The following is a 22946-nucleotide window of genomic DNA, read 5'->3' on the forward strand; positions in this document are numbered from 1 at the left end:
GGGCCTCCGTGATACCGATACGGACTATTGTATCCATCTTTGCGGCTGTACAAGAATATTGGCTCCGGCAGATGCGAACTAAATCGTACCATGATCCATGTAATCATGCGTATGGGGCACTACTAGTCCTGCTGTAAGTGTACACGACCGTAGCAATTGCCAAGAGATATGGGAAACCTTGTTCTCATTGTAATATCTTTAACTGCGTACTCGCAGCTGCTGTAAAAGGCCGCATGCTGGGAACGCCGCGCATGGCACATATGACGATTGCATGTTCATTTAGTACATCCGGTTTTGAATGAGATGCGATGCCTTAGATTAAGCCTACACATCTGATGGCAGGCAGGGACGTCTGATGGAGGGTTTATTACAATTAACGTCCTCAAACAGGTAGTGAATTTTCACCTCTCTTCTTGGTCACGGCTTCCCTTTTACGCAACATATAAAAGATAGAAACGCAGCTGTCGTTGACTCACTCTAACAAGCCAATGCTTTTTCCTAGGCTTCTTGCGATTGGAAAAAAGATGAGATATGCGATCTTTGTCCTTGAAGATCTCTCGCCGCGGCTCCCGAGTGTTCCGCGCGAAGCGCTTTTGCTAGAAGAACTGACCACAATCCGTACCACCTTCCTTCACCTTCCAAGCTTTCCGGGTGAGTATTGACAGAATAGTCACCGACTGACAAGGATTATGTCTTTCCGAACGCTGAATCTGGCCCAAGCAAAGAGAATAGACGTGTGACGCCGTCATGCGCAGCCTTGGGCCCAAAAGAGCATCAAAAGGCCCGGAACATACAGTTCCACTAGCCATGAGGCCCTACTTGATTAACTCGTGGCTTGCTTTCGCTATTGATCGCTATTGAATAAGACTTTATCCCTGTTCCATGACCGAGGTGTGCCGATGTTTTCTCCATGAACCATGTAATGAGGAACATTGGTGTTTTCGTTCATAGGCACCACACTATAAAAGTGCGTTCCATCTCTTCGACGGATCCTATTGCAGAAACAACCACAAAGAATTGCTGGCTGATGTGATATTTTCTCTATGTGGACTTCTCTCTGATCTATTGGCGTTGGATAGCGAAAACTTGCGTCGCCAAAAGTTGATTCGAACACGCGCTTCACCACTAACAGGCATGACTCCGCAGACTTTACTGCTGTCGCCCTCGCTTGATTCACAACCAAATAAATGCAACCCGAAACTCTTGGGAACTGATGGATGGATACGAGAACTTCATTTAACAGAAATCGACAAATCCATCGTGTGGTGTAGGACACTCCTTATCTGAGAGGTCTCACCACAGCCAACATTCTTCTCATAGACTGTCTTCAAGTTGAGGCATGCGACCTTTATCTTATTTAAATTTTCAGTTTAGCCATGATACATAAGACTTCTATGTTCTCTCCAGTATCATGCTTGTCGAATACGCAACCGAGTCGCTTCATATAAATCCATGGCCCCCAAGCATACGCTACTTCGCAGCGCAATAGTTCGATCTCGTCATGGCGCTTTCTTCACTTTAAACGAAATGAATTCTGCACCATCTGGGAAGTGATTACACTCCTTGAGCATGATGATGTAAGTCATCCCTCCAAGACAAGCTCTGGACCTGCCCTGCCGTTCTTCCCTGCAATCCTTTGACGTTTCGGCTTGAATACCTACACGACAACACATCATCATGTAATCGCTTGCACCGACAAACACATGGTCAATATCTACATCCAGGTGTGATCTTGTACAAAGTATTGAGAGCGACATTCACCCTGACCTGGTCATCAAGAAGAAAGTCGTGCAATTTGAGTCTTGACGTCCTTCCATCTGAACAATAGCTAGCGAAGATTGGCATAGTCGGTAGGAAAATGAAAAGATTTCTCTTTCTTTCTGTGAGGGTTTACTAAATCTGGAAGAAAAGGGTTCGTTGGCGCCGTCTCGCCATGTAATCAAGTCTGGTAGAAAGATCTTGGTGTTTGGGTAGCAGGATAACTTTGATTATCGCCAATGTATGAAGAAACGAATAATCTCTCAATGACAGGGAAGAAGTTTTTGCAAGAAAGGCAACAAATACGGCCGGCATTAGCAGACGTAGGGCTTTGCGCCCGAATCCCAGATGGGGCTCTGTTGGAAACGATGTTCAGCCTACTACGGATGGAGCCTATTAGTGCAACTCTCTACTATACATACCTAGCAGATGTTGCCAAGATTAACTAGCAGTGACGCAGCCTATGCGCTGTACCCTCCCCCCACCCTAAGCCATACTCAACTCGAGATATGGTAGCCAAGTGACGGTGGGTTCGTCGAGCTCCACTGTCCCTCCGATTCGTGAGCCCGACGCCAATCCTGAAGTCGCTCTTTTTTTTGTTTGTTATCACGCTCCCTCTTGGCGAGAGCAGGGATAGGCGGGTCCCTTTAAAAGCATTTTTAAGGACAGAAAAGAATGAGTCTGCAAACGCAATGCCCGTTCAGCCGGAAATTTCTAGAGCGAACTAAGCATCACGCGTCGTAAAGGGTTTGGCCTTCTCGATAATGGTTGGATAGGGGACAGGGGTGGTGCGCCGATTGACTGAACAGCATTAGGTACCGTCCCAACCGTATTCAGGGCCGCATAGCCAAAGGAGGACAGAAACCACGATTTCATACATGCAGACTTGAACTTGGAGACTTGGTCATGAAATCCCCCGCGTCCCCTGCAGACAGAATTTCAAAAGTGTTTTGAGCACGATCACGCGAGAGCGAACTCTGGATTTTCCTTCGCCCGTTCTGATGTCTCCGAATCTGGGGTCGAAGACCATTTTATATCCTCTCGGAGCCTTTGCGAATTGCACATGTACACCCTCGAAGCAGTCGACTAGGGTCTTCTTGGCAACGTACCTCGCTTCTTACAAATCCAAGAGAGATAACGCAGGGAGACCAGACGCTGAGCCCTCAAAACCGCAATGGGCAAGCTGCAGCCATCTACGTTTGAGGCACTTGACTGCACTATCGTCCGGCAGAAAGAAAGTAATAGACCATTTGATAATCTGAGTCATACTTGTCTTTAGTTTGTTCAAGGTGATTATGAGTTGATTCAAACGCATGGACGAACACGTCCAAATCTAGGTCTAGCATGATCTACGATCAGATGGGTATCACGAAACGCTGCACAGAAAGACGCGACTACAAAATTACTCGACGTCACAGTCCGTATCCCCAGGAACGGGATGGCCTCTAATCCGACTTGCCCGGCGCCTTCCTCCGCTTCTCCCTTCTCCTCTTCCTCTTCTTCCTGTCGGCGCTGATCTTTCTGCGCTGCCAGAACATCTCGAACCAGGCAAAGATCCAGGTCCGCATCATAATGATGATGGTGCAGACGACGACGGGGACGGCGATTTGCCAGCTGTGAGGGTCTCAATGTTAGCATTTGTCGCTTGGTCGTGGCAGAGATGATGGGCGAGACGACGTACAAGAAGAGAATGCCCTGCGGCTTTTGGATGTCATTGAAATTCTCAAAGTTCTGTCCAAAGTAACCGGTCAAGAAGGTCAGGGGCAGGAAGATGATGGTGATGATGGTCAACTGCTTCATGCTCTCGTTTTGATTGGCGGAAATCGTGTTGAAGATGAGGTCGATCAGGTTGTCCGCGGACCGCTTGATCTGCTGCATGGCCTCGGTCGTGATAACACAGTGATCGAGCACGTCGCCGAGGTACGTGTGTGTCATCGGCGTGACGATAACGCCGCTAGCGGGGTTCTGCAGCTCCCGTGCGGCAGCTTCCTGGCTCAGCGGTGTGCGGTGATCGCGCAGGACGTTGACGAGGTTATCGATTGGATTCAGGAAGGTGAGCATCTTGTTAATTTCCGAGACGCAGATGTAGAGGCTACGCGTCTGCTTCATGTTCGGACTCGTCAGGACGTCGAGTTCGAGGTCGCCAATGACATCGCTGTAGACTGCCGTCAAAGGAATGGCTAGATCGATGATGGCGTCGATAACGGCCTGCACAACCAGTGAAGCGTCGCAGGATTGGCGGAGAATGGTGGCGGGGTCGCCCAGACGGATGGTGATGGGACGCTCGATGTCTTCAGCTGACATTTCGAAAAAGGAGATGACAGTGTTGTCCGACGTCAGGAAGATGGCGACCTGCTCGGCGGAGACAGCGAGACCGCGGGAGATCAGCGAGGAGTGCCGCTCCATATACTCGGTGCGCGTCTCGTTTGCTGACGCGTGGTAGCGCTGGAGGGTCCGCACGAAAGCCGTCTCTGGCAACTGGGACAGGTTGCTCGGGTGGTTGTTGAGAGTGTGCCCATACGGAGTGTTGCCAGTGGACACGCCCGTCGCGTTGCCCTTCTCGGGGTCATCGCGCTTATTGCCAACCCTGGTGAACGCGCGCTTGAGCTTCTTCTTCCTGGACTTGATCGTCCGAATACTCGCGTCGTCATCCGAGTCGTCATCGCTGCTGCTGCTGCTACTGCTGTCGTCATTGACCAGAAGCACAAGCTTCTGCAGCGTGAGGACAATGAAGGCGTGGTTCGAGTACCAATCCGCTTTGGTCCTGTTGCGCGTGTTCATGATATCCTCAATGGCGAGCTTGTGCAGGCCCTTGTACTGTCCGCATGCCGAGATGACGTCCCAACTGAGCCCGTTGATGTTGATCCAGCGGCACTTGACCCATGGCTCCTGCGGCTTCTTGACAAAGTCGATGAACCCCTCGTTGCCGAAGTTGTGCTTCACCATATTCTCCTGGCTGAAGTCGATCACAGAGATGTCGCAGTCTGCGTGGAGCGTTGGCATCGAGGCGTGGCCTCCATCCAGCTTGTTCGGGTCGAATCCGGGCTCAGAGCCGGGCTGCCATCCTGGACGCGACAGCTCAAAGTCGTCAAAGTCCTCGACGGGCTTGAACGTGCCGGCGCGACGCCGCAGGGGCGAGATTGCTTGGTCGGTCGATGCGCGCGTCAAGGGCACGCCGATGTTCTCGTTGGGCACCGAAATGCGCACGCCTCTGGAGGGCGGGGGCTGGGCGACGACGTCGGCATAGTCGTGGGCTTCGATATCGAGACTCGGGAACTTGACGTGGCGGGAGGAGGGATCGTCGGGGTCGGTCACTGTCTTGGACAGTGGCTCGCCGTAGGAATCGACGTTGGATGAGGACGACATGGCGACTGGTTAGGGAGGGAGGACGCGCCAAGGAAGACTTGGTCAGGGCGAGTTGAACCATCTAAGTATTATTGAAAATTGAGGTATCGCGTGGCGCGGCCTGCGCTACCCGTGATGATATTCAGGGACTCGCAACGGGCGCCGAGACAATGTCTTGGTCGAGTCGACCAGGGTTTCGGGTGCTCCTGGTGGCGTCTGGATCAGCACTAATCTCAGGGACAGCCTTTCAGCTGCGTCTAGAAGCTGAAAGGGTCCAAGGTGAGCGGTAGTTTGTGCATCGCAATGCAGCGATGCTCTATCTCTCTCCAACGCGGGTGTTGCGATGAAGTGATGCAGGATGCTTGAATGAATGTGGGTTGGATGGATGGAAACCGGACGAGAAGAAGGGATGTCGTGCGATCTTTCGGGAGGGAAGATGCTACCAAGGTTTTTGTTGCCGAGGGGGAACCTGTGGCAGGAGGAATCTTCCAGGTCCAGGCGGGTTATTTTTGTCCGCGCTGGAATTCTGCCCCTAAATGACGTCGCTTGGTAGCGAAACCTCGCTAAAAACCCGCTGCCGCACCTCCACTGGCCATCATCGCGACACCCATTGGATGCAGACTGAATGGCTGAGATTAAGCTCTCGGTTGGTGCCGCATAGCCGGTCCAAGCTTCTCCTCACATGTGGGTGTTTTTGAAGTGCGGCCAATGATGGTGAAAAAGCTGTCAGTCTAGACTCTGGAGAAAACTTCAAGCTTTTGCCTAGACGATTCTCCAGATCTCTGTCGGGTTTGGGTGCCGATAGAGGTTGGCAGTGTGGACCAAGGCGGCGCTCTCGGCAAGGCTAAGTGTTGGAGGAAGTGGCTGTTCATCATTGCTTGTGGCCGTCTAATCCTGAATTCTACATGTTTCCTCTCGAATGCCATCCAATCCTTAGTAAACCGTCAACCAAAAGATAGCGATACCTCCAAACACCAAGTAACCAAACACCCCAAGAATAGAAATGAAGATAGAAATGGAAGCCATTAGACGCCGTTGCCGGCGACGATGGTGTAAGTCTCGCTATTGTCTCCCTTGCACGCCGCAGTGACCAACCGCCCGTTGTTCCCGGGAACGACGCAGGTGGCCTTGTCGTTGACGGGAGTCCAGACGAAGGTGTTGCCCGTGATCTTGACCAGCTGTCCGGTGTTCGTGAGCCCCTCGCCGGCGGCGCGTCCACCGCACGAGAACATGGTGACGGTGTCGCCGTCAGCTCGGCGCCCGTCGGTGCTGACGCACCCGTTCGTCAGGCTGCTCACAACCAGCGCCGCGCCGTCCTTGCCGTCGTTGTGCTTGCCCTTGGTCACGATGTCGAACTGCTCATTGGCCGCCCCGCTGCACTCCACGAGCGAGACCGGGATGAGGTTCTGGCGGAAGTCGCCGGCCGTGGGGTCGATGAAGAGGCACTGGCCGTTGGGCGCGCGGATGAAGGCCTTGGTGAACGAGCGAGTCGCGGTGTTGTCGAATTCGTTGGCCTCGGCCGCCGCGGTCGGGTTGAGAGTGCCGCCGGCGCGGGAGACGGGGACGGGGGTCGTGGGGTTCGAGGCGGGGATGTTGCCGTTCTTGGCGCCGTTGTCACCGCCGGTTCCGGCTGCCGGGGCGGCGGATGAGGCTGGTGCAGCGGCAGCAGGAGCGGTCGTCTCGGGCTTCGCGGTCGCGGCAGGTGCCTCGGCGTTTCCTCTGCCAGGCTTGACGGTCGCCGTGGCGGTCATGGTGATGGTGGCATCCTCGCCGCCGCATCCCCCCGCAGCAGGGGCCTCAGTTGCAGCCGGAGCAGCATTCGAGGATTCCGGCTTCTGAGCGCCATTCTGCCCGTCATTGTTGGTGTTTCCGTTGCCTCCAGTGGCACCCCCAGCACTGCCGGCCGCTCCCCCAAAGGTGAAGGCCTGGTTTTGGTCACTGGCGTTGCAATCCGCAATGTCCACGATTGCACCCTTGACGGTAAAGCACTTGCCCCTGTCGTTCTCGGGCTGCAATGCCAACGGGCCAGCACCACCGCTGAAGGTGAAGAGCTGCGAGTTGGTCACCTGGCCTCCACCATCCGCTCGTCCGCCGCAAGAGAAGAGCAGGACCTGGTTTCCTGCCGCGCGGCGAGGGTCGAAGTTGGCGCAAGCTTGCGTCTGTTCGCTGTCAGTTACCATCTCTGGAATTCGGTATCGGGGACGTGACTCACCAAACTGCTGACAATGAGCACCGAGCCCGCCTGGTCATTGTGCTTTCCAGCCGTAATGACGTCCCAGCCCTCGCCGTCCTTGGTCCCGCACTGCGCAACCTGGATGGGCGTCAGGTTCGCGCGGAAGTCGCCCGACAGCTTGTCGACGAAGAGACACTTCCCGTCGGCCGTCTTGATCTGGACGTTGGAGAAGGCCCGGGTAGCGGTGGCATCCCGCTGCTGGGCCTCCTTGAAAGCGTCCTCATTCAGCTCCGTGACAACTCGACGCTGGACGGGAGTGGCGGAAACAATCGCCGCGGCGTAAGCCAACAGAAGTGCCGATCTGGAAACCATGATGACAGAAGAAAGAATGAAGGTAGGTAAAGTTGAATGAATGAGTGTTAGCGAAAGTGAATAATAGCCTGCTCAGCAGGGTTAGAGGCAAGAAGCGAATGGATAGGAAAAGGGAAACGAGGAAAGAAAGGAATGAAAACCACGAAGAAGAACCACAGTCGATGTAGAGATGCTTACAAAAGAGAACTCGTGGTATGGTTGGGTCGGCCGCATGGCAGACCTTATACTCAACCTCTCGTGGGCCGCAGCCATCCGTCATCTGTCAGCCGTCATCCAAGCGCCATCCCATGAAGCCCCTCGAGAAAGCCATCGCGCCTCCCTTCATCTTGCCATCCCATGTGCATCCTGCGCGTGTTCCCCCAAAGCGCCCAGTTTGAACAGGGTTTCACGATCTTCCTGCCTGCAGCGTGGTTTCGTTTGGTGGCCTGGGCCCGACAAGTCGCGACCTGTCAGTAGGCACTAAGGTAGGTAGGCAAGGTCAGTTAGCCTGCTGTCGCCCGCAGTCACCCCTGTCGCACATCACTGAGCGGCCGTCCGAACACTCGTTCAACGGGTAGCTCGGAGCTAGACCTGGTGGTGCAGACAGAGACAGCCTCCGTCGTCCTCGAGCTTGGTTGCCGTCTTTCGCGGTAGAGATGGAAGCCCAGGGGTTCAATTACGCGCAGGACAGGACGAGGGGGACTGTTGGTTGGGATGGCCCGGCGCGTGAAACGGCTCGTGTTGCAGGGCGGCAGATCCTGAAGGGATGGCGCGGTGCTCGTGGCGGAGAGATGAGACGGAAAAGGGAAAAGGGGGAGAAATCCCATCGCGGCGAGAATTAAGATAAGGTCCGCGCTTGTTCGACCCCTGCCTCCTGGGGAAATGATTGGGCGGGAGCGCTGCCGGACGCGTGGGGTCTCGGTCGGTGCCGGCAGGCGGGGGCTTGGTGGGCGCTTGCCGGACTGTCGGGCCATCATCCACGTACCTTAACTTGAGGTGGTGTGGAACCCAGCTTGCGGGTGCTACTTTGAAATGGCCATGTGCCTCGAGATCATTTCAAGCTTAATGTTTGACTTGAGCCTCGTCAGACAAGCGCTTGTGTGACGCGGGTGTTGCAGGGTCAGTCGGGAAATTGCATCTAGCATTCCTCGGCCATGCCATCGATGACATCGACGAGTAACACATATGGGATTGATGCAGCGGTGGTCTCCGAACGCGCATGGCGTATTTAAAAGGATTATTAGTATTATTCAGATTGTGACATTTCAGTCCGTCATCAATCATCATTGCATATGCATAGCTAAGCTCAATGCTCCCATGATTTTAGACTCCTGTCATCCCATATTGACTTGACGTAGTTCATTGCGTCCCCATTCTATCATACGCTGGATGCCGACCTTAATGCGGCTTTGGCGGTGGGACCCAGTACCTTTGAAGAGCGAGTTAGCGGACAGGTGTGATCATCAAGGCATTCAAGATCGGGTACTCACTTGCCGTATAACGCATTCCATCCAGCTTGCACCAAGCTGTCTTTTCCTGAACGGTCGCCGGAACCAGTCCAGTACATCAGGCCACCGAGCTTCTTCATCTTGGCGTAGTTCGCCTTGAGCGTCACAACTCTCGGTGTATCAAAAGTGACGAAGCCGTTCACCGGGTCAACGTACGAAGCAGCGATGGCCGTCTCGTCGACGGATGCCTTGTCGACCCACTCTTGCGGTAACTCGCTGTAGTCCATCTCGCCCGAGCCTGTCGGGCTCTGTCCAGGGCCCTTAGCCGACGGGAACGTACGCGCGTAGACGGGAATTCCCATGACGATCTTCCGGCTGGGGAATCCATTGGCCGTCAGATAGTCGACGCCATCGGAGCAAGCGAGCTTCAGCTCCGGATCCTTGCTGGCCAACGTCGACGAGGCAAAGAGCTGGGCGTGGTTGCCCGAGACGGAAGCCCAGGGACCCGTCAGGTCGTAGCACATGAGGTTCATATAGTCGAGCACAGCGGCCGCTCGCTTCGCGTCAAAGTTCCTCAGCGTCCACTGCGCCGGCGGGAGCGCTGAGGTGAGCTGATACCTGCCCGCCGGCATCTCGGCACGGACGGCCTCGAGGAGGGCAATGTAGTTGCTTCCCATGTTCGGGTCGGTGGGATGCTCCCAGTCAATGTCGACACCATTGAACTGATACTTGTCGACGAACTCGTGGATTGCCTTTGCGAAGCGGGTACGGGCTTCGGAGCTCGCTGCCATGACGGGGAACTCCCTGCTGTTGTTGGCACCGCCGACAGAGATGAGGGTCTTGAGACCAGGCTTTGCCGCCTTCACCTTGGCCAAAGCCATGAGGGCGCCCGGTGAGCCGTCAACCACTAAATCATTGTCGGCGTGGCTGTCAATGGCCTGCAGAGACCCGTCCGTGTTGACTCCAATGAAGGAGTACAGGACGTGAGTGACCAGGTTCAGCTCCATCTTGGCAGGCGTCTGGCCCTTGTAGGCGTGCCAATTGGGGTAGTAGATCATGTTGACGAAGCCGTTGTCGCACATGACGGGCTGTATGAAGCTGGAGACTGTGATGATGCTGAAGATGAAGAATGCCAGGCGGCTCAGCGATGTTGATGTTGATGTTGATGGGGCGGCGCGGGGGAGGGGGAGGGGTGGCCTGGCGGCCGTCGCGGAAGCTGCCGTCATTTTGTAGGGGTCGTCCTGGGGCGCTGTGGGGTACTGACGTCGTGGGCTTAGGGGCTGTGCCTGCCGTCCTTCCCGCTGTGTGGTGCCTGAACAGCTCGCTATTGGGGGAGAGCTACAGCTGTGTGTGGGGCGCCGAGCTGACCAGGTGAGGCGGCACGGGGAACTTCTGCCGGAAGGAGAACGTAAGTCCTTCCTTCCACCTTCAAGATCCTGTTTTCAGGAGACGTCCTTTCAGAATTTTCCTTCTGGAACGCGTCGACAACCGATTTTCCACCTGACAGAATTCCGTTTCCGTGCTTCGAAACAGAGATTCTTATACCGGCGTCGAGGTGAGATCGCCTCCGAACCCGATAGTCCAGCGCCGAGAGTTCTTGATTGACGATTTGATTGCCGGCAGATATCCGGGCGAGACAGAGGTCGTGAATTCCGGAAGATGCAGCCCCGAATTAGCCGCTTCGGCCTTTGCTGAGCGATGACACCTTGAGACGCGGCACAGTGATTGCAAACGCGGAGACCAGACGGCCGTGGTCTTGATCGGGCGGGACGGTAGATCGGCTGCTAGACCGCGATAGTCTTGTCTTGTCAACTCGTGTCAACTAATCCACCCAGACCGTGCGGCGAGCAACAAGCGAGAGAATCGAGCAGAAAAGAGAGGCTGGTTATGGGCCAAAGATCCAAGAGATTCCCCTTTTACTTATAAGGGACGAACAACTGTAAGGTGCACGATGTCGACTCTCCGACTTGGCGAGGTCCATGCCCTCAGGACAAGTCCACGATGCCCGCTTCCCCTTCAGAGGCGCATGCAGGACGGACGATGCCATGGCCCTGACAGCACGAAGGGCTGAGGGGGAAGCTCTCGGTCGCCCCCCAACATCAGAATGCCTTTACGGATGCGCACCAAGAATAACAACACGGCATGCGGTCAGCATCCGCTCAGGGACATCAGCCATATTCGGTGCCTGGAAGGCATCGTGAAGTGGGCAGGCGCCATCGACCGTCCACGGATTCGAAATTGCGACCTTTCGGCCGACGCATTTTGCCGGCAGAATTCGACTCTGCACATGGCGGGAGCACGCAATCCAGGCACCGCGTTTAGACGGATGGCATTGGTGGCATCGAGGCACTTGCAGGAACCGCATATTGGGGTGACATTGACATCTCGGCGTCAAGCACAACAACAATCAGAACGAAACCGCCAAGAAAGCCGTGCTGGTGACTCCGGTTGATCAACTTGAAGAACGCTGGACGTCCGGAATTCGCGCTTTTGTGGCAGTATCATTGGAGCAAACGAAGTCGGGCCTTCACGTTATCTGCAATCACGACCAAGAAGAAGTGCAATGGGTCGTTTGATTTGACTGTCTTCCGTCTTTGAAAGCAGAGGTCCAGACCTGTGGAAGGAAGCTTACGACAAGCTCGCATTACTGATACAACAACAGCCACGGAAGGAGCAAGGCGTTTGCTGACCGAGGCCTGAGCGAGCTGACAATGCCCAATTCATCGTGACTACGATCCGTCAACTGGCACGGCCCAAGATCTCCGCAAGCCACCGGTAAGACCTCAGAGTCAAAAGTTGTCAGCTTTCAAGCAAAGCAGGCCAAGAGAGAATTAGCAACAAGCATCTAAGTCTCAGGGAGTGCACAGCCGTCGAGGTGCGGTCCTTTTGCGCGGGGCCTCCTTTCTTCTTTCAAGTGTTTCCCAACGAGATTCTATGTTCACGAGAGAGTCAATTATCTACTTGATGGCGGCTGATGTATCCGCGAGCAGAGAATGGTAACAAATCGTTTCAAGGGAAACAGCAAGCCGATGGAGTTCATCCTCACCAATCGTCGACGACCCGCGGTGCTTCGATTGGCAACGTTTGATGGCCATCTGTGTCACGGATGCGACGATGTTTTCTGTGGAAAATGGCTTGGTTCATGGGCCGAATCTCTCCAAATCCCTCATGGCAAGACTTGTCACATCACCCTCAACCTTCATCTCCGTAAACTGACGCAGTGTCGATGCAGTATTTCGGGCATGATAGACACGAGTACCACTTCTCTCATGCCGAGCACGACTATCCCTCTGGCAGCCCTCTATTAGCAATCCAGAGATCAGACGCTGTGCAGGTACCTCCCAACTGCAGCATATCGGAAAACCACATCGGGGCTTGGAATAGTTCGTGTGGAGGATGAGCTAGAACCATGCGGATTCTCAGAACACGACTGCGCCATTGGCGGAACGAGAGGTGCGGGCTACGCTATGATTCTAGCTCACCCGACGATGCGGACGAGCGTTGCCAAAGCCATTCTTGCGCACCGGAGAACAGCGGACCTTCTGGACTGATGCGGACGTCCGCGTCGGCTCCGTTTAAACCACGAGTGCGCAACCACGTTCTTCTGCACTGGTAGCCGTGGTTCTCGACATGCATTTTCGGCGCTATGTTCAGCCTAAGCTGGGTGACAACACTAGCGGAAGACACCAGCGGCCAGAGACAGCCATCAAACTCCCAAGACTGCATTTGGCTTCATTTGGCTTCATTTGGCTTCATGCGAGAAGAACCGCTTAGAAATTCTCGGAGTAACTGCAGTCAGTCTCGATGCCACCTTGCGAATCGTGTTCGCGGTAGCAAAGCTTCGACAACGGTGCGGTGGTCTAGCGACTGTCGTGTTAGCGATGTGCGCACGCGATCGTTGGGCACCGGAAGTCTGGGCGATTCTATACTACTCCTGATATGGCATCGAAACTTTCATCAACTCGTTTTGAATTGTCGCATGAAGTCCAGAAAATAGCATTCGGCGCTGAGCCGATGGCAATGTGGTTCTGGCTTGACTCGTTAAGGGGTTCGTATTGGGCTGTCAATTTCTAAACGAAGACGTCTTGGCAAACTATGCGGTGCGGATCTTGAAACCTCATCGTCTTTGATTCAGATGCGCGTCTTGGCGACATCGGGGTATCCGGTGAGAACGAGGATGTGTTCTCGGCGGACGGTGGACTACTCCGCACTGAACCGGACTCTTGGGGCCGTTGTCTCTGATGATGGCGTTGGTGGTGGCAGCCGTCTACCATGCCGCCGCCCGTCATTCAACCCGGCTGTCGATCTCGGGCAACAGCAGGATCCCGTGAACCGAATGCTACTTCGTCAGCTCACCGTTTGTGTCCGATCGCCTCATCAGTTACCAAGACACCGTAATTCGGAAATTGATCTGGGCTAAGGAGATCAAGCCGGGCGATGCCATTACGAGAACCAACACCACGCCTGACGTGTTCTTGCATCGTGAGGAGAAGCCGCCCGCTCTTCCCTCGACACGGGGCTGACGTCAAACCAGGTCTTGTCCTATGTCTCAGAAACAATATGTCTCCACTCGGCCCGCCAAAGGGAATGACGGTCGCATTCGTTCTTGAGGCGTCGTTTTCACGGGGATACCTGGGGTACCATTGTGCTCTCACCACAGTCTCAGCCCGACGGTCGTCATCTCTTTTTAGTGGTCTCGCGAAGGAAAGCCTGGCCGCGGAACTGCAAGCTGACGAGTGCGGTCTGGAAAAGTCGCCTGATCCTGTCTGCAGTATATTCAGTCTTACAGTCTGCAGATGCGAACAAGCATACATAACGGCTGCCGATCGTGAGCATGGGGAAGATGCGTCGGTAGTTGCTTCATTGCGCGGGCAGCCTGATTGATGACCTTCAGCGAGAAGACGAGATGCCGCGCCGGGTCAGCACGTCCTCCCTCCCTCTCCTCCGGGGCCCTTTGTTGTCTTGTCGATGCATCACAAACCGGGAAATCAGCGCACCCTCGGCAGTGGTGGCACCAAGACCAACGGGACCAACACACCAACACACAATCACACAATCACACGCAGACGCAGTGCGATGCGGGGTTCCGACGGGCTGGGGTCGCCCCTGGCAAGGTTGTCTAGCTTTTATCAGCCAAGAGTCTTGGCCCCCAAAGATGGAAACCTCTGAAATTTAGGGGACCCAGGGCCTTGAGTCTGATGTCGCAGTCGCAGACCCAGCATCATGGTTCTATTTTGCCGGCGCACGAAATGATTTCTCCAATCCCCGTCCCAAAGTCAAAGTTTAAGCGGTTCAACCAGTCGGCAGAGAGCGAAAATAACCATGTTCAGGTTCATCTTTTGTTCCGCCATGATGGTGGCGTAGAGCGCCTCGCTTGTTTCAGCCTCTACCGACCGACCTCCCGCTTTTCTTGCATTTGCGCAGAGTTATGTTATGAAGGCAGACGAACTGCATCGGCGAGTGGACAGAGAACTGAAAACTTGCTCCGGCCTGCAGCAAACTGCAGCAATGCAGCAGCGCCGGACTGCTCGAGAACATGCGCTCACGGTCTGCATCAGGTGCGAAAACGCGAGCAGGGATTATTCTCCCCCGACCGTCAGCAGCTGCGCAGCCAGCACACAGAAGAACAAGCAGAAGCAGAAGCAATTTGCACTGTAGCCTACCTACGAGTCTTCGGCGTCCAAGACATTCCCCATCAGCTCAACACGTTCGCTCACTCGGCAATGATGGATGGAAATCCACAAGTCGCCTCTGCCAAGTCACTATGCAGACCGAGAGACCCGATCCTTGACTTGGGGCTGAAAAGCTTCATGGTCTAGGAGAGCTAAGAGGGTCTGACTCGCCGCCAGTCGCTGTCGTCGACTCTGGGCAGACTGATGACACGACAGGCCAAGCTTTCAGTCGCACCATGACAGGTCTGAAAGAGGGAGGCACTTTTGGCGCTCTATGCGCCCGGTGGAGGGGCCAAGATTTCCGTCCCAACGTTCGCCTCGCTCTGTACGGACGAGTTGCGACATCTTCAAAGCGAGATAGGGCACATCTCACATCCCACGACGAATGGACCCAACATTAGTTGCACAACAGACTCGTATTCCACGCCCGGCCGAGTCCTCTTCTGGGCTCCGGGATCCAGAAGGCTTTGGGACGATCACCATTCAAGACCTTCGAGTGACCAGTGACAGCGGTTGCTTAGGCCTTGGCATACGTTCCGATGCATTAGCACACTCACCGACCACAAGACTTTGAGTGTGGTAGACGCCGGGCCTTTGGCCGTCCCGGGACGACTCATCGTTCAGCCTGCTGCCGTCTGACATAGCACACCGTCTTCTCTTGCCTTCTTTTCTTTCCTTTTCCCCTTTCGAACCCCCGCGCTGGAAAATACGTAGCGTTACCACATCGTGGGCGCACGTTGTTGGCGCTAGCGCTAAGATGTTAACCTTGCCATCCGTTCCATCCCACCTCGAAGCGAAGTCGACTAAGATAATCCCAGATAATCAGCGGGACGATCTATCATTATCCGCGGTGGGCTGTCAGGCATCCGCATCCCGCCGCCCACATTTCCTCCATGCCTCGAGGTCCTTTTCAGCCCGACGGCGCATTCGCAATGGGGCGATGAGGGGGAGAGATGGATTAAGCGCGAGAGAGCCTCTGACTCCCATTCCCGTTTTCTCTCAAGGACCTGGTTCGGCAATCGATTCGCGCTATTGCCGTATCACCTAAGCAGCATCAGCAGCAGCAGATGCAACCGCGCCACACCGCAGCGTCCGTGTTGTTGCGACTCCCGACTTCCTCTGGCGGTCTTGGTGCCATTGGGCATGCTCCCCTCAGCACAAGCATTTTCTGCGACGAGAACATGTTTCCGCGCTGCGACAACGACCCCGTGAGAGGCCACCACCCCAAGTTTCCAACAAACCCCTTGAGCAAGGAACCAGCACAATAGAAGGCTTCGAAAGGCCTCGGTATGGTTTAGCAGTTCCATCGGTTTCTTGGTACTGGGACTATCGTCAGGAGATACGAACTGCGGTCTTTCTCCCGCAGCGGCGTTCCAATAGCCTCCACAAGTTGCCATGGTCCATCCCGAGACAGCAACGACGTGCGCTTGTGGCTGACTCCACCCTGCCAAAGTTTCGCGCTGATCCCTGTGTGGCCTTGCGGTGCGGCGTGGACGTCAACGTTCGACCAACACTCTTTCAGTCGAGCACACACACTCCTTTCAACTCCGTTTACCTAGTGCCGTTCGTGCCCATCCCAGCCATCTCTGACGGATGAACGTGGATGCCTAGTTTTTAACTGTGCCGCACTCTTTGGCCGACTTACAAGCTATCCCTGTCGACGTTGACGGAATGACAGACATTCGCACCCCAGGCTCGGGCGTGGTTCATCCCCACTCCTCCGCCATATTGACAATCTCTCGTTCTCCGATCCCGCGTCGTCCACCTACGGATACCAGGTGCATACAGCCCATGACCATGGAATTCCGTCAGCTTAGAAGTCTCTAAGCCTCTTGACGTCAAAACGTACAGCACACTGCGCATATCCTCCCACCGCTGGTCCTCTGTTACCCCAGCTTGCCTTGCTCCGGCTCTCGTATCGGAGCCTCATCGGGTCTTTTCCTTCATGCCCGCCAAGATCATCAAGGCGCCCCAGGGCTGAACGGTCCAGGGCTGAACGGTCCAGGGCTGAACGGTCCAGGGCTGAACGGTCCAGGGCCTTGAAGCAAGTGCGGAGGGGAAGCAGACCGTCACCGTCCCGTTCTCTCAAAGTTCTAGGTGCGATTGGGTAAGGCAATCTATCCGCCCCTCCGTGACCAGGCTGTGTATGGTTCTCTAACCGGAGACACCTTGGAGTCTATTCTGGGAGGGGCCCAACCCGACCCACGAAGGTCTTGGCTCTGGGTCCCTTCATGAACTCAGACTGGACTGTTCATGGTTCCTCATGCAGGTTTTCTCCTTTGCGTCCCATCTTGTTATAAGTTGATCCATTTCCCCCTCATGTTTCCGGAGTTCTTGCATCTTCATCCTGCAAGCCACTCACTTCTCTAATACCCATTTGCGTCTGAGCTTTACCACAGTCTGTAATTCTTTGAATTCAACACAAACATCCATTTTCACAATGCAGATCACTTCCTCTCTCCTGAGCGCTGCGGCTGTCGCCGTCCTCGCCGGTACCGCAAACGCAACGTACGTCCCATAATTTCCCCTGCTCAACTGTCCAACTTCCACATGAGACTAACACCCTCTCAGCCCAGTCACCCGCCGCGCCGCTGCGGGACAGGTCGTCTCCCAGTGTGTCCAGCCCGGCCTCGTCGCACTCACCTTCGACGACGGCCCGTTCCAGTTCACCCCCCAGCTTCTCGACATCCTGAAGCAGAACGACGTCAAGGCGACCTTCTTCGTCAACGCCAACAACTTCGGCAACATCGAGACGGCGCCCAACCCCGACACCATCCGCCGCATGCGCGCCGAGGGCCACATGGTCGGCTCCCACACCGGCACCCACCCGGATCTCCAGACCATCTCGACCGCCGACCGCCAGGCCCAGATGGTGCAGGTCGAGGAAGCCACCCGCCGCATCGACGGCTTCGCGCCGCGCTACATGCGCGCCCCCTACCTCTCCTGCCAGGCCGACTGCCAGGCCGACCTCGGCGCCCTCGGCTACGTGATCGTCGACACCAACCTCGACAGCAAGGACTACGAGAACAACACCCCCGAGACCACCCACCTCAGTGCCGAGAAGTTCAACAACGAGCTCAGTGCCGACGTCGGTGCCAACTCGTACATTGTTCTCTCCCACGACGTTCACGAGCAGACCGTCGTTTCGCTCGTGCAGAAGATGATCGACACCCTGAAGGGCAAAGGGTACCGCGCCGTCACGGTCGGCGAGTGCCTTGGCGATGCTCCCGAGAACTGGTACAAGGCCTAGATGAGAGGCGACCTTTTCTTGTTTATGATACCCTTACGGCTCTCGAGGACACAAAAGAGGTTCTCGGAGGGGGCACGGGAGGGAAAAGTTTGATTCCGAGAGCGCATTTCGGCTTTCCCTTTTTCAGTTCTGCTATGTCCTGGCTTGTACATACCCATAGACGTATACCACAGTCACATCAAGTCATGGGTGGGCATGGAGCGGCGCCAGGAAACAACGTAAATATTTCTTCTTCGTCGGAGATACCATATATCTATTACAGTAATTAGATGAGAAGCCCCGTACTTTCAACTATTTCTCCGTGTCAAACCCTTCGTGAATCCGCGCTTCTTTCTGACTTGAGATTGAGAGGTGTCATGTGAAACTGGCGTCGCACCGCACAACATCACGACCAACCCTTGCACATTGAGTAAGTAAGCAACCCACAAGTTTTCTCCAACGCGAGAAGTTGGCCGGTGAGGTGATGACGTGCCCATCCTGTTCTGGACCACGCCGTGCCTGAACCCAAATGGTCCTCGACAGAACTCAAAAATATCTTGCTTCTTTACCCCTTACCTCAGCGTTTCTTCAACGGTGCTCACGGATTACATAAACGGAACCAGACACAACACAAAGCTTGAATTTACCTGTCCTGAACTCTGTTTCAATTTATTCATTCAATTCATTCGTTTTTCTTTTCGGGGTCTTGTGTGACTGCCCCCCAGGACGGGGACTAATGCGCCATGGCACTTGGCTTTTGGGGGAATGCATAGTAACACTTGGCGAAGCATTTCTCTCCGCCTGCTTGTCTCGCAACGCGTTGGCGCTTGTTCTTCCCGCCGATGCAGATCGGCAGGTACCTGGAATCTGTGTTTTGCACGTGTTTTTGAGGCCCGAGGTGCCTGGAGCTAGAGCGGTGCTCAGCCCTGAGGACTCCGTGTCTCTTAAGCAATACGTATGGACAGTACCGCTGCATTCACCTCTTAGATCGTCGCCATCCAGGTCGCTTGGTCCCTTTGGGTTTTTAAAGTTGTACCTTGCCGCGTTAGTAACCCTCAGCTCAGCCTTGGGCGCTGGTTTGTGGGAGGGTGTCTAAAATAAGGTGCTGCGCCAAGATTCGAACTGGCCCATTCCTTCTGCAATCCTTTCGGACTTCCTTGCGCGCGCGGACGCGGGCTTTTTCGGATCGGGCGCGCGGGGCGGAGTCGAAGGGCACTAAGGCGGATGTAAGCGCTTGGGCGACCGGGGACGGGGCCGAGTGGGGCCGGGTTGCCCGAGTGCTGTGGTCTGCTTCGGCGGACGGGTTGGTATTGCTTGTCGGCCCATAAGGTAAGGGATCATCAATTTTCCTGTCGATTTACCTTAAGGCTTGGTGTTCAAAGACCAGAGGCTCGCTGTTAGCTCCGTTCGCTGTTTACTCGGCGAGCATATTCATGCAGTATAAGTCTAATAGACCACCACCTTTGACGTCAGATGGGTCGTTGGAATTCCCGGAAGCGGGCTTCGGATCAATTTGCGGTTGAATTGCGACCCAGCAGTCAAAGGCTTTGCCTGAGTTGCAGAATATCTGCGGCCGATAAGGTTGTCAGCATTGCCGTCAGCTTCAAATCCTGCAGGCATACATGTGTGAATAAATACGTCTCTAGACTTGTTCAACACGTGAAATGATAATTTTCCTGGTGGTGCCTACTTTTGAGAGGTTGCGGACGTCATTAATTGTCTGTTAAAAGTATCATTTTCTCACCCAGTCGCCACCACCGGTACTATGATGGCACCATAAGGCAGACTTCTGGCTTGCCATATCTGATGTGAGACCAAATTCCGGCGATGGTATTGGTTTTTCTCTGACGACACAGACACACAAAATGCTCTTTGCAAGGCTTGCTAGCGCAATTCGTCCATAAGAAAGCCATCACTGGCGGGTTCGGACCAAACAGCCTCCTACGTTTCGAGAATTTCGGTGGAAGGCCTGCAGCATGGGAATACCAAAGTGTGGCACATCTCAACCAATCGCCCACTCGAAGCCCATCTCTACAGCAAAACCCGTCCTTCGTGTGACTTTTATACGCCTTCTCCCTCACCCGTTTTCTTCCCTCCTTTCTCGTTCACCACCATGCCGGAGCGACACATAGTAGATTCAACTTTCCGCCTACCATAATGGAAGATGACTTGGGTAAGACGGGCCTGCCTCCACTTGGAGTCGATGACATCGAAAAGATGAAAGATCTTTGGAAATTCAGTATCAGGAGATCAGCTGCCCAAACCTGGGCATATCGCGATATCAAGTTCCTGGTTTACGACGACACAGATGACGAGATGAAGGGAGGCACCGATGATGAGCAACCCTTCTACGACAGCGAAGATGAGGCGGCAACACTTCAAAGGGCAATCGAAATGTCACTTGAGACAAAACACAATTCTCCCGAAGAAGAGCCGTCACAACATGCTGAGACAGGGCCCTCCCATCAGCATCAATCGCCAAACGATCACAAACCCTCTGGTGGATGCGACATCTGCTGCAACGTGCCGGAATTCCCGTATACCAGAAAGGCAAGGACTTTTCGTCTAATCAGTCCTGCGAGCTTGTACCCGGACCGAGATCTAGAACAGATTCCTCTCTGCACGCATTATGTTGCCGTGTCCTATTGCTGGCCTGAACCAATCTTTGACGACCAAGGCCAGCTTCTCAAGACGCCAGTGGAATCCAAAGTACGCGACCTTGATGGGACGGTGCGGGATGCAAGAGCACTTGATGATGTTTTAGATCGTGCTGTAGACTTTGCTAACTGCGTGGGCTTGCGGATGATCTGGATCGACCAGGAATGTCTACCTCAACCAACTGACCAGAGTCCTGACGAGGAAAAGGAATACCATCAGTTGGGTGTCCAAGCTATGGATCTTGTCTACAACCGGGCATGTGTCACTGTTGGTCTCCATGTCGGAACGATAGTCGATCAGAATCAAGTTAATGCTCTTCGTACTCTGATCAGTCTCAGCGAGATCGGGGAGCTTAGGCTATTGCCTAGGCTGAATAGTCTGATCCTGGATTATCTCTATAGCTTTCTGGGTATGGTTACCTCAGACCGCTGGTACACACGTGCATGGGTTGTCCAAGAGTCTAACGGTGCGGGAGTTGGCTTGTTTCTCTCATTCCGAAAAGGGGAGGGCATCGAGTATCCTTCATCATTTCGCTCTTCAAGGAACCCTCCAAAGCACAGCTTGGATCTTCATCCACTCCGGCACTCTTCCCAGCTTATCAATATACAAGTTGATGAGTTTCGAGGGCTGGTTCGAGTCGCGAAGAGGCTGGTGAAGGAACAATATCAGGAGATCGGGATCACCTACCACTCAGCATACGGGCCGTCGTCGGATGTTTTGGAACACGCAGAACTTCTCCATCCGCGCCCCACTGCCAGCAAATTTATTTTCGAACTGGTTGAAGGAAATCAGTATGGCAGCCGGCAAACCGTGAACGCGAGCACATCCTTGACACTTTTGAAGAGTCGTCATTGCCGAGACACAAGACAAGATTGCTATCGTAGCAAATATGTGCGACTATGATATTCGCCTTCACACGGACCTCATGGCCCAGCATTGCACGTCTCTTCGCCTCGCCATGCTCACGCTCGCTCTGCTCAATGGAGACCGATCGCTACTCGTTCCAGAGGTGTACTCACTCAATGAATCAAAGAACATTGGTGAAGAAGAGATCGGCTACGCCGGACTGGGGCTACTGTCTCCATTTGACATCAACCCTGGGGCAATACACGATTACTCTATGCTTCAACAAGGACCCCTTGCCCCACGAGCGTCCGTTCATGCATTCAGAGACATTGTAACACAGGGCTTGCCACTGCCTGCTTACATCGGGATTGTTAATAGGGAACTCGACCTGTCCCCCATTAAAGAACAGCTTGCAGAAACATAGCTCGCGATGAAGAGCTTGCACATCAACGTGACGCGGACAAAAGACGAGTCTCTGGCTGCTTTCATGTCAAGAGAAGGTGCAGCTAAACGACATTTCAGAAACCCCACCATCATGAAGAAGGCCTTATGGGAAATATTAAAATATGGACACGTTCCCCAAGACTCGACAGTGTGGTGTGGCATGGATCCCACTGGAATCAACTGCACTGCCGACATCAAAATAGCAAGCTTGGAAGCCGATCCTGCGGCTAAGAGAAGTTTGGCTGGAATCATACTTTACATTCTCGCATACCTTCATAAATTAGCCCGCCAGGATCCTCAGGCAACCGGCGTGGCGAATAGCATTTGGCAATCGCTGCGTGTCGATTACACAAAAGAGGGGAAAGTTGGATCGAATGAACTACCGGACGTAGTATGCGATGAGCTTTTCACACACATTGACATTCTTCTGGATAGTTCCAGCACTCTTCATCTGCATTGGGGCTCTGGCAACGCATACCTCCAGCTCTGGTTCATTGATCGTATCATGCAACGCGGGACTCTTTGGATTGGGAGATATCAGCGCGTGCGCGACACCAGCAAACTTCCAAACACACAAAGCTCATCTTCGAAGGGGAAAGAGCCCGACAGAGAGTCGAACAGGAAGTACGAGATCTCAAACGATCCCGAAGGCTCGGCTTCAGCTGTATCGACACAAATGAATAGCGGTGCTACGGAAAGCATTCTGCAACGTCAGGGAACGCAACGCATGTTTGCACGCCTGGCTGACCGTGCATTGTTCGGGTCTGATAGCAAGGAACCAACATCCATTCTGGCGAACATGGGTAGTCTGTATTACTTCGCCGATGCTGCGCATCGTGGTGCCTGGGATGCCGAGGCGGACGAGGCTCGCGCACGAGATCTCGTATCGGTCTTCGACATTGATGGGCCTTGCACTATGGCAAGTCCATTTAACGCTGAGTGGGAGACGCTGCCAAACCCTGCTCTCAGAAGTATGAGTGCCTGCTGGGTGGTTGAGCTGCTCGATCGACGTGCGTTTAGCC

The 22946-nt window shown here is 54.3% G+C and overlaps 4 protein-coding genes across 4 annotated transcripts; 1 reads left to right on the forward strand and 3 right to left on the reverse strand.

Annotated features, from left to right (window-relative positions):
• Positions 1-3203: 3203 nt before the first annotated feature.
• On the reverse strand, positions 3204-5124 carry corA (Cobalt/magnesium transport protein CorA; the record flags this gene model as incomplete). Its single annotated transcript, XM_037317039.1, has 2 exons — positions 3204-3372; positions 3440-5124. 2 exons carry the CDS (start codon positions 5122-5124, stop codon positions 3204-3206), a joined length of 1854 nt encoding a protein of 617 aa, XP_037185219.1.
• A 1004-nt stretch (positions 5125-6128) lies between these two features.
• On the reverse strand, positions 6129-7648 carry CGCA056_v001780 (uncharacterized protein; the record flags this gene model as incomplete). Its single annotated transcript, XM_037317040.1, has 2 exons — positions 6129-7262; positions 7316-7648. The coding sequence occupies 2 exons, from the start codon at positions 7646-7648 to the stop codon at positions 6129-6131; spliced, it is 1467 nt and encodes a 488-aa protein (XP_037185690.1).
• Positions 7649-9113: 1465 nt separating this feature from the next.
• Positions 9114-10301, reverse strand: CGCA056_v001781 (Endochitinase 42; the record flags this gene model as incomplete). Its single annotated transcript, XM_037317041.1, has 1 exon — positions 9114-10301. The coding sequence occupies one exon, from the start codon at positions 10299-10301 to the stop codon at positions 9114-9116; it is 1188 nt and encodes a 395-aa protein (XP_037185689.1).
• Positions 10302-17187: 6886 nt separating this feature from the next.
• On the forward strand, positions 17188-17997 carry CGCA056_v001782 (Chitin deacetylase; the record flags this gene model as incomplete). The annotated part of the gene is made up of 2 exons (XM_037317042.1): positions 17188-17255; positions 17319-17997. The coding sequence occupies 2 exons, from the start codon at positions 17188-17190 to the stop codon at positions 17995-17997; spliced, it is 747 nt and encodes a 248-aa protein (XP_037185688.1).
• Between the last annotated feature and the right edge of the window lie 4949 nt (positions 17998-22946).

This window comes from Colletotrichum aenigma (assembly GCF_013390185.1).
Source record: "Colletotrichum aenigma strain Cg56 chromosome Unknown KSG_Cg56_contig01, whole genome shotgun sequence".
Taxonomy (NCBI): Eukaryota; Fungi; Ascomycota; class Sordariomycetes; order Glomerellales; family Glomerellaceae; genus Colletotrichum; species Colletotrichum aenigma.